Source organism: Dreissena polymorpha, chromosome 14, assembly GCF_020536995.1.
Source record: "Dreissena polymorpha isolate Duluth1 chromosome 14, UMN_Dpol_1.0, whole genome shotgun sequence".
NCBI classification, from domain to species: Eukaryota; Metazoa; Mollusca; class Bivalvia; order Myida; family Dreissenidae; genus Dreissena; species Dreissena polymorpha.
Window position 1 is genome coordinate 13,068,854 of NC_068368.1, and position 11,986 is coordinate 13,080,839.

Consider the following 11,986-nt stretch of genomic DNA (forward strand, 5'->3'; position numbering starts at 1 on the left):
GAATGCAAATATTCTCCCAAGCACAGCCTATTCATCTTACTTTAAAGGGACCGTCAACCGCGATTGACGAAAAAAGAAAAGTTCTAAAATACCGTATTTTTTACAATTATTAGTTTATATTGATTAAAATATCACGACTGGTATATTACACTACTTGAAAAGTTTTCATATTTTCAGTATATTCGGTAATAAATTTTACTGGGTACAGGTACCAGGTAACTACCAGTTAACTATAAGTAACGCAAGTAGATTGATTATCATCGTCACGTGGTAAACCCAGGAATGCAAATTGTGCATGCGAAGTGAATTGTATATATATTATATATAAAATGACCAATCTACTTGCGCTATTTAAAGTGTGAATATCGTTATGTCAACGATTTTCGCAATGTTTCGATTTCTTATCGCGAATTTTTTTTACCGAATAAACTGAAAATATCAACTTTTTTCAAGTAATATAATATACCGAAGACCACCGCCCGTGATACACCACGGCATTCGGACAAACCCGGCAGCAACACGGAACCCACACGGACTATCCCTTCAGAGCTACGGAGTATTACGGACCAACACGACAGAGACACGGATAGTACCGGATAAAAACGGCATCTACACGGACAATCAATGACATGCACGACAATGACACGGACCAACACGACGGCGACGCGGATCTAACACGATCTACCCCGGAGTTTGTGATTTCATCATTCTGCAATCGGGCCTCGATGTGCTTACCTTCCAAAGTCACCAACACAATTGTGCAGCTACCATCGGTTGCCGAACTGCTTGGCGGTGTTCTTCTACTCATCTGGCGTTTCAGGATAGGAAATAAGTCTCTGAAAAAATTGACGAGTATCGCATCACACATCTGACGGATGATCTTGGAGATGGTGTTGTGTGCGACCCGGAAATCCATACACGAGCAAGTGGTAGCTGTCCCCTGATGCTAGGTACCGCAATTATATTGCCATCCTAATGCCAGCTGTCAGAGTTGTCCGGAAGTTTGACCTCTTCGGCTAAATTATGTGTTCAATTCGTGTCAAAATCTGTTGGTATATCCGATTGTTCATGCGCAGAAAATTAAAGAATCCCTTCGCGTCTTTTTCTTAAGTTCGTCCATAAGCCGTGACCCAGGTCTGGTCTTCTGGCGAGCTATTTTCTGACCCAGATGGTTCTCTTGTTTATTGACTTTTCTGTTTTTTTTATTCAAAGCTTCGCTTTAGAAATCATGACACTGTTTTCAATATAAGCGTTTTGCAGTAGAAGCTGGCATCTCTTCGGCGTCATTTCATCGCCCATGTTGCATCGTCGGTAGCACATGAAAAGTGAAGCGATTTATATTGCCCATATTAACATGGACATCCGCCATCGCCCGTATTATGCCGTGTTTCTCCATCATACTCCATATTTTCACCGTTTTAACACCGTGAAGGCCCTTGTTAGCACCGTGTCTATCCGGCATCGTCCGTGTATTCGTCGCGTTGCCACCGTATATGTCCGTGTTTGCACCGTCTTCTTCCTTAGTAGCTTCGTGCTGATAGCGATGAAATCAAAATGTACCGGCGCATTCCGTGTAACCGCCGCGAAGGATCCGGCGACAATCGTACAACTGCCATCAATGTCTTTGATGGTCCGGGCCAAAGATTTGTTCCCGGACAGTCAACGGCTTACAAGGACAACCAAGGTATATATACGGCTGTCCCCGGAGCTAAACTAAAAAAGAACCTACACGGACCATCCATGATCCTATCATCTTTCCGGTTTGTCATGAATAAACGCGGAAGTTTTGAACTTCCCAAACTGCCGTGTTGGTCTCCTGGATCCTCAAGGACAATGCCGGGCGTTCCTGGACCTACCATGATTGACACGGAGTTATACGGTTTACATCCCGGATCGGGCCGGATATGAACCGTGTTGATCCGGCACATGAATGGGAACATGCTTTAACGAGCTAAAAAACAAAAATAAACGCTTTGAAATCGGTGCAGATAATGATGTATGGTAACTCGTTAAAAACCACTACAGATTTGTATTACATAACCGGTTGTTTTACTTGCCTGGGCCGCCGAACGTTGCACACTCTAATGACGCATACCATATTGACTGTGCGGAATGATTGTTGTACTCGAACAAGTCGTTTACTTGATTAAAAATGTCCCTTTTAAGGTTGCCTAACAACTACCGGTATTTTGTTCAGAAAATAACCGATTGTTCTCTTTACCGATGATCTACAAAAGTTGTTCATATTTGAGTATTAAAATTCCCGTTTTCAGTTTGCATATCCATTGTCCGCCATTCTGTTTAGTAAATAAACCATTGTTTTCCTACACTGTTGACTAACGAAAGCTTCTCATAATTGTGTATTACAAGTTCCGTTAAAAGTTTGCATATCCATTACCGCCGTTGTTGATTAGTAAATAACCGATGGTTTCACTTGACAGTTGACCAACGGAAGTTGCACACATTATGACGCAGACGATATTGACTTGAAGGATAGATATTATTGGTTGCTCTCTCACAGGTGTGTTGTAACGATGCTTGCAGATCCATTAAAACGTGTGTGCTTTATATAATACACATGAGTTAAGGTTTAAAATAGCTCATTACCTACTTACGACCGGAATGGACATCGGACCATCGACCCTGCTGATACTAGTTTGCCTCTCTTCCAACCACAATCTTCTTGTTTTCCTGAATAACAATAGCGTCTAAAATCTCTGCGATATTATGATTCCAACCGACATTGAAAGTATTTGTCACATTTTACGTTGGGGAATTGAAAATGTTTCGTCAAAGTACGCTTTCCATTAAATTACGCTAGTCAGTGTGAACCGTTTTTTGTTTTGTTTAAAAAAAAATTGCCACCATAATACATAATGAAAATTATTAGTTCTATATCTTGAAAACTGGATTTCAGTATTTTTTACTTGATGTGCTAACACCCATCTTCAAAATTATCAACATCATCAGCATCCCCTACGTCATCATAGCCGTTGTATTATTTCCCGTCGTCGTCGTTCCTTCTCGTCGATCTTTTTAATATTTAGGTGATGTTATATCGATTTTATAAGACAGATTTTGTTTGTCCTCGCCTGTACATCACAAAGCAAATAAATGTGATCAAACACACACACAAGAACAAAAAACAACAACACACTATTGAAACATACATCATTTATTTGCATTGATAATCATGGTCGATGGAATTCACAGAAATTGCATAAATTTAAGAATGTGTGTTTCCTTTTCGATCGACTTTTATTTGAAAGAGATTTAATTAGCATAAATTAATTCCGATTACACAGAAATGACATTTTCGATGAGCGAGATTTGGATACATTTACTTAAAAAAGATAAAAAATATATCTAATAGAATACTATGGTTATACATATTCGGACTGTAAACTCAAAATGTGTATAATTACGGTCAAATAAAAAAAACATACACACACTGAACTATATAAACTAACACTGCTTAGTGACTTGTTCACATTTTATGTTTACATGTCTTTCATTCATAGAAGATATTTTTAGTTGAAATGAAAGTAATTTATTGATTTATTACATTTTTAAGTGAAACAAACGCAATTTTAAGTGAAATAAAGTTCATTTTTCAGTGAAATGAATTTCATTTTCAGTGAAATCAAATTCGTTTACTTTCATGAAGCCAATTTTAAAAACTATTCTATGTCTGCGATTTTAAAGGTGTCATTAAGGCTTTAAACGGTGTAATCAATGCAAACAATGACGTCACCAAGGCCAACAATGACGTCATCACGGTATCTTCGTATGCATGCACATGTTTTGTGGTTCTACCCAGTGAAAAGGCTCTGAAAAAAAACTATTATAAGCGATCTTAATCATTTTTGAAGAATGATATAATAACATTGAAGGTTAATTATAATATTGTCATAGTCCGAAATATCAAATTATTATTTTTTCTTAATTTTCTATCATGCAGCACTTGAATAAACGAATGAAATATGTTTATACGGACACATGCAATTGTCATTTTCTTCATTAAAAAGTACGAATACAATAGCTATATAGCTGATATATACAGGAGCATATCTATTTATACACGTAATTATCGAGCTTTTATTAAAATATAATTTGAAAGAACTTACCAATCGGCACAGTGCTCCAAACGGTGATTACCACTTTACCACCGTGCTCCACCTGCGAGTGTTCCCCGTTTCCGAACGCTTCCGGCACGCAGACCACGCCGCCATATCCGGTCGCCAGGGGTCGCCACATTCGCGCCAGCGACTTGCTGTAGGCGAACACGAGACCGCCATAAGTGCAGACGGGGTCTTTCTTTGCGGCGTGCGGCGAGGAAGCGCAGGCTCCGAGAAACCGGAAACCGGCATTTGGTCCATTCGTGCTTTCCATCTTTAATGAAAAATCAAGTCAAGAAATTCTACCAAATGCCTGCTAATAGTCTTCTACAATTGTGATTTTGGCCCGCTTGTACTGACGTGATCCAGAAAATAAAACTGTCGCAATAATCAGTAATAGCAAGATCGCCACAATAAGTTATAATTAAATAATAATGCGTTTTGTCTCTTGAATATGATACTAAACTTTTCTTTAACGATATAACCATTTGATCATAAAAAATGGGTAACTTTTTCAACAACTGGACGCACAATTAAATTTGGTGCATTTGTCCTAGTGACGTAAGTGTATTATTTTTTATTGTTTCATTGTGTATTATGTATAAATACTTCATTTTACCTACCCATGAGCGAACAAATGAAAACTGCGTTACAGTTGTCAAAGGCAACTCCAGGCTTTCATTATTAACCGAGGGCCCGAGGTGTCCGGTGGTGGTCAATGCATTGCTAAGTTTACTAGCTGACCACGCGAATATTTCCAGAGCGCCAAGACTTCCATGCAGGTGTTTTCTTCCAAAATAGCCGTCCCAACCAGCGGCTATTTTGCCTATGAAGTAAAACAACATTAAGATTGAAAGGAACGTTCAAAGCTAATAATGATCAGCACGTTACACTGTTTAAATATTGAAAAGCACCATTAAATGGTATTATTAAAAGGATTTATTAAGATATTGAAATGTCACAATTTACGGGCGCTTGCAAGGCCACAATTGATAGACACATTGACATGTGGCAATGTACAGGCATTATGCAATCCCACAGTTTAAAGCCATGTTAAATTGATACGATTTATAAACGTTATGCAATGCCGCAAGTGATGGGTACGAAAAATTATTACAATGGATAGGTCTGTTGCAATAACATAATTGAAAAGCACGGTGAATTGCAACAATTGATATATGGTCGCTCCTTTTCAATTCTTCCCGTTGGACTTAATGCGGATTAGTAAGCAATACGTGGAGGGTTCGATAATAACCAGCAATTTTACACTTTATAGGTCAGTTACGATTTAACAATAAATTGGCGGACGCCTTTCAATTTTAAACTGTATAGGCACATTACAAGTTTACAACTAATTGATAGGAACGTTACCATTTGAGAGGTAAAATACAATGCTACAATAGATGGGCACGTTGCAATTTAACGTGTATAGACATCTTACACTGTTACAATAAATTGATGGACACATTCCGTGGTTTATTTGTATTGGCATTTATCAATTCTACAATGTTGTATACATTGAAATGCTGAAAATGGGAACGAATTGTGTACCAACACATTACAACTAAATGCGGTTATTACCGTAGACAATAAATTTGTTATAACGATGACATTACCACCGGCTAATAAGGGGCGACACTTTCCACTTGAATGTGTTTGTGTTTTTTTCGTTGAAAGGAAGTATGTTATTTGCATAAATCCAGCGTAGGCGGAAAACATCGTCCCCGATTGGTCTGTGTAGACTGCTTATATGGAACAACACTTCACGAACATGCATTAAGCCCCGTTTTCCTAGAGCGCGGCCCATATACTTACACTGTTGGTTATTCAGCCACACTCGAACAGCTTTGTCGCTGAAGCCGCTTATGATATAAGAAGAGCACTGAAAATTTGGTTCAACTCTCGTAAAGTAACTGGCGCCTGTAAAGACAAAAAGAGTTACGGAAAAATCATAATCATTCGTGGGACATTAATTTTCGTTTTTTTCGTGGGTTGACCAATCCACGAATTCAACGCCAACAAATTTGAAAATGACCGACGTTTTATCTGTATTTAATGGTAACAAAAAATCAGAAAATCACCAATTTACTTGGCGCAGATAAATTCATTAAAAATACAAAATTTATTTCCGATGAATACATATGATTTGACAGTATTTTGTGAAAATTTGATTTTTTCTGGCGCTGAATTGGCGCACATGCATTACGCCCAGTTTACTCAGAGCGAGGCTTAGGTGAACGTAACTATTGTTAAAACTGTTACTTTTTTGCAATAATATGCAAACGCGAAATATAATTGGTTGTATACAAAGAATCACACATTAAGTCCAACGGTCGTGCGAAATGAAATAAAGGCAACACGCGAGAACCGAACACTGCGATAACCGGAAAGTTAAGCAGTACCAAATATAATATATATTTATACAATTTGTTATGATTTACTCTAATCAATTACAATGTATTTGCTATTTAAAGCACAATTTTGATTCAAGTGTGTTATACAACGGAGTTTCAGAGTATTATAGTCAATATTTTTAAAGCTCTTACACATAAGTTTTCTAATTAAACTTTTCGACATAAGATTTTATCAGTCGGCTTCGTGATATTAAGCGCATTTTTCATTACTATGATGCATTTTTCCAGACAAGAGTCTGTTTTCTGAGCACAACAAGTTGTATTATTGATTACATACCCACTGTATCGGACATATATCCGGTTAAGGTTCCGTCCGTCAGCCTTGTTCTGACCACCACGAGTGCAGGATGTTCGTTCAATGGATGTGGTTCCTCTATGAAAAAACTCGACGCTGAAAATTAAGTTGTAGCAGCCGAAATTATTGTTACTGCATATGTGACCGATTTCACCATCATGTAATGATGCTGATGTAATTGAAGCACAGTAGATAAAATGCTGCTTCTGTTGCTGCTAATAATAATGGTGGTAGTGATGATGTTGATGACGGGGGTAATATTGGTAGTGATGATGTTGGTTTAATGGCGGTGACAGTGGTCACTCTAAACTTACTTGTGAAGCCCACGGTTCTTCCGGTGACCTTCCACGCCGGGAGTGGTAGCCTGGACGCGCGCCAGGCTCGAACGCGCACAAGGGCGGCGTCCACGGAATCTGCATTGGGTCCAGCGTAGAACGTTGTGTTGTCTGGAATACATAGCACGGACCTCGTCATGTACATTATTCCGAAATCTACTGATACACGAAGACACATAGCGATTAGGAAAGTCGTCCGTCCGTTTGTATGTCCTTTCGTAAAATGACACGTTTTGTTTAACATTATTAGTGCTCCAAACAAAGCTTAAATGCATGCATGGATGCTGTTTTTGAACAGTTATCAGCACATCACATCAAATGACATCGTTTTGTCCTTATAGTTGATCTACTTTTTGACTATTCAGAACGTCTAATGACTTGGTTAACCCAAATTGACCATTCGCTTAACATCAATATTACGTAAATAAAAGATTTAAAACGTGCGTGGATGATATATATGGGCCGTTCTCTGTGAAATGGGGGTTTAATGCATGTGCGTTAAGTGTCATCCCAGATTAGACTGTGAACTCCACACAGATTAATTAGGAACGACACTTCGCCTACTCTGGATTTTTTCTAAGAAGATATTTTCTTTAAACTAAAAATATCATAAAAGCGGAAAGTGTCGTTCTTGATAAGCCTGTGCGGACTGCACAGGCTCATCTGGAACGACAGTTTAAGCACATGCATTAAACCTTCTTTTCACAGAGCGAGGCCCAAATGACCATTTTTAACACATCCACATCGCCTTACCTCATTTTGACTTTCAAATTGACGTACTGTTGAAATAAGACTCATTGAGAAAGTCAAAAGTTTGGTTGAACTAAATTGCCCTTTCACTTAACATCACTGAAAGATGAATACTTCCATCCAAAACATAATACACTCACATCAAATGACCACATTTCGGTTTTTACATTCACCTTATTTTGGACTAAGGCTTATTAAATCTGTTAATGAATCAATGCAGGAAAGGCTTCCACATGAGACATCAGCGTTTATTTAATGCAGCAAGTTGTATAATATTAATTTCCGTCAGTTTGATTTACAATATAAACGATTTCCGCGAAGTATTTTGTTAAGCTTAAACAATACCTGATTAAATTGCGTTGTAACCAACCTGTTTAAATTACATGCTAAACCAACCTGTTAAAATAACATGCTTAACCAACGTGTGTAAATTAAGTGCTAAACCAACGGGTGTAAATTGCGTGCTACACCAACCTATGTAAATTGCATGCTTAACCAACCTGCGTAAATTGCGTGCTAAACCAACCTGTGTAAATTGTTGTCCTAAACCAACATGTGTAAATTGCATGCTACATCAACATGTGTACATTGCGTTCTAACCCACCTAAGTTAATTGTGTGCTAAACAAACCTGTGTAAATTGATAAACCAACCTATGCAAATCGCGTGCTTAACAAAGGTGTGAAAATTGCATACTCAACCAACCTGTGTGAATAACGTGCTAAACCAACCTTTGTAAATCGCGTGCTTAACTAACCTGTGTAAATAACATAACCCGAACGTTCGCCGTTGGTATGCGTCGGGGCCGAGACAATCACGTGATCCTCGTTGTAAAAATAGACCACGCCCCCATAGTGTTGCGGTGAATCGTCGTCTCTTGGCTGCGAACCTGTATTGTAAAAGTGACGCTTCTTTCATTCCTTTGGCAGATAAAGTGTGAAAGGAACACAACATTTTACCTTTGTTCGAACCATTTGGAATTCCCGGTTTTGAATTTTGATGTTATAGAATTGTTTTTTCGGCCATATGTATGTTAACTTAATAAAACTAATCATAACATATTTTCGCATTTTTGAAAAAAAACAACAACATACAATTTATTTATTCACAGATAAATAAAAATGTATTAATTCACAAACAATTGTATATGGTATAATATAAAATATTATAATATCAAGACACACAACTTTTTTATACGCCGAGATTTGATACCGGGCCGTCCAAATGCAAAATCTGACGCGACTTAAAGCGTTGAGTCTTAAAAATTATTAGCGTATTTTAAAGGCACGTAAACAAAATAAAAAGTATTCTTAAGACGAGTAATCTTTCAGTGAAATAACGGCTTTGAATTTTTCATAAGAATTGATTTTTAATGCATTTAAGTGTGATCGTTACGTTTTTTTATTCATGATAAAGATTGCTAACCAATGGCCTGAAAAATGAAGTCCTTATTCGGTCCATTGGTTGACTTTACTGAGACGTCAACTAGCAAGGGAACCTCGCCCAACCCGTGTGGGAATGTCAGAACAGCCTGGGTAGGGTCGTGAGCCTCAATAGGAACCCAATCACTCACGTAGTCTGCGGCGGATAAGTAGTTCAGTGCATGAACTGGAATATTGTTTAACACCGCCATTTAGATATCGAAAAATAGTTCGAAATCGAAAATTTGAAATAAAAAAAAGATATATTCAGAAATTTAATAAAAATTGAAATATGACTAAGCACTCAACGGATTATCAGTCGGAACTGCGTATACTGTACATACATTTAATGACAATAGGCACTGACTATATATAGGTTAGCCAGAAAATAGGAAGACGTTTTAAAGTTAATAGATCAATTGAGCACCGCGTCCCTGAATCCCATATGTATATGCACATTCGTCTCGTTTATGTCTTTTCAAACGCTTAACCCTTATTATTTCTGAGAAAAGTTAATACTAATGACAATTATTATGAACATTGTCGGGAAAAAAGTTTACAAAGATAGGCAGTCGCCAGACATGTATATGCAGTTTAGAGGACAGACGTACATACAGGCAGATCTACGGATAGGCACACAGAAGGACACAATATATCAGAGGGGTTATCACGTGACAAAAAAGATGGCGACGTCCATCCGAGATAGGTATTTTTTGCCGTTATATACCCTTCATTACTTGTATTAATTGTTAAAATGCCGCTAACTTTCCAGCCATATCAACAAGAAAGTGGCAGAGTTTTTATTTTATTTATTTTAATTTTAATATTCGCTTTTTATCTCGACTTTACTCGCTGCGAATTTTCTTAGCGGAAGCTGTAACTTTTTGAGGAGCTCAGAAATTCGAAGCGAGTAAAGTCGAGATAAAGAGCGAATATTAATACGATATAAACGCTAATCACTTTATTGCCAATATGGCTGGAAAGTGAACGGCATTTAAAAAATAATAAAGGGTATAAAACGGCGAAAAATAATTGTCTTGGCATGGAAGTCGCGATTTTGTTTGTCACGTGAGTACGCCCTCTGTATATGATAACAAGACACACTGACAGGCACTCACAACGAAAAAAAAATACAACAACGAAAAAACACACGAAAATAAAAACAAAAAACACACCGATAGATATAACGCGCATGGTCCGATTAGGTAAGAAAATCTATGTGGCCGCAGCGGTTGTTTGTACAATAAACATCCGGACCTCTTTGGTTGTTTGCGAATGTAAACAAATGTCACATGCGCAGCACGGGACCTATACGGTTCCTGCGCAGCAAAAGAGGCAGTGGATGGGGTGCGCAAAACGCTGTCTTTTTCACGTTGATAGTAGTATTTTCCGCTTATTATTAAAGGGACCTTTTCACGTTTTGGTAAATTGACAAAATTAAAAATTAAAAAAAATGTTTCAGATTCGCAAATTTTCGTTGTAGTTATGATATTGGTGAGAAAACAGTAATACTGAACATTAAACATGCTCTAAAATATCCATTATTGGCATTTTTTTTAACGATTTAAAAACCAAAGAATTATAAAGCGTCGCAACGCGAAACGATTGAATAATTTGGAGAGTTCTGTTGTTGTCGTTAAATGTTGTTACACTACGAGGATTGTGTATATAAGGTTTAAAATACATCACTCATTGTATGAGTACGGATGGCCGAGTGGTCTAAGCGTTAGACTTTTACTCCAGTGGTCAGTGGTTCGATCCCAGTTTAGGGTTACTTTTTTCTTTCTTTAATTTAATTCTTGTGTTTTTTACTGGAACTTTTTAGATCAAATGTAAACATTTATCAATACATGCCAAAATATGTGAAAACCTCTGAACAAATGAAGTCATTGTATCACTATACTTTTTATAAGTATGGAAATACATGTAGAGTCTACAATGTGTTATTTTAAAAAAGAACTAGTAAAACAATAACGTAATAAGTGCAACAAAGCAATACCGTTATCGTTATTCCATTACGTAGCAACTTGAACAACGCTGTCATACTTCTTCTGTTTAAATAAATAGGAACCAGACATCTTAATATACGTCTAACACTGTCTTGGCGCTGATTTGGCATTTTGTGGCACAAGCGCACTGCATTTCATGACCTCTGTCGACAGTCACATCCATTAAAGATTGTCCGCATAATAATTTTTAAGAACGTATTATCTAACAAAATATTCTACCATACCACATGTTGCGTTGATATGTTGGCTACTGCTATAAGGCACACTGATTTTTGGATGGATTAACTTTATGTTACGAAATATTTTACGAAATATTCGTTGATTTTGAGTGTTTATTGGGCTTGAACCCTTTCCTTCTCAGAAGCAAAGTGAAAATGGCTTTGTGCAAACAGCATAAAACCAGAACAGCCTGCCAGTAACTCGCACTCTGTTCAGGTTTTATGATGTTTGCTGCTCATCAGTATCTAAGGGTTGGAATTGAAGCCTAAAAAACTTGAATCTGATAAGAAAGGTCTTTAAATAAGTTTAATTTTCTAAGAGACTGCAAATGCGTCCAAATATGTATCTTAGTGGTAACGAGTTAATTGAAGGTCGGTCATTTACAATTATTAGTTTATATTGATTAAAATATAACGACTGGTATAT

At 37.4% G+C, this 11,986-nt stretch overlaps 1 protein-coding gene and 1 long non-coding RNA gene across 2 annotated transcripts; both read right to left on the minus strand.

The window, feature by feature from the left end:
* Nucleotides 1–3,400: 3,400 nt before the first annotated feature.
* On the minus strand, nt 3,401–6,909 carry LOC127857526 (uncharacterized). The gene is made up of 5 exons (XM_052393940.1): nt 6,810–6,909; nt 5,934–6,038; nt 4,742–4,944; nt 4,128–4,392; nt 3,401–3,830 (listed from the first exon to the last, which is right to left on the minus strand). Exons 1-5 carry the CDS (start codon nt 6,823–6,825, stop codon nt 3,775–3,777), a joined length of 645 nt encoding a protein of 214 aa, XP_052249900.1. The 5' UTR covers nt 6,826–6,909; the 3' UTR covers nt 3,401–3,774.
* A 238-nt stretch (nt 6,910–7,147) lies between these two features.
* LOC127857729 (uncharacterized) lies at nt 7,148–11,456 on the minus strand. Its single transcript, XR_008038593.1, has 4 exons — nt 11,332–11,456; nt 9,337–9,519; nt 8,669–8,800; nt 7,148–7,273 (listed from the first exon to the last, which is right to left on the minus strand). It is a non-coding gene; the product is annotated as an uncharacterized LOC127857729 (long non-coding RNA).
* Nucleotides 11,457–11,986: the final 530 nt, after the last annotated feature.

Bases quoted from the DNA above. Each gene is read 5' to 3' on its own strand.
- LOC127857526 (XM_052393940.1), bottom strand. The intron at 4,945-5,933 runs GTAAGTATATGG...TTTACTTCATAG, and splicing joins GTGGCTGAATAACCAACAGT to GCAAAATAGCCGCTGGTTGG. The intron at 4,393-4,741 runs GTAGGTAAAATG...TTTTCATTAAAG, and splicing joins TTTCATTTGTTCGCTCATGG to ATGGAAAGCACGAATGGACC.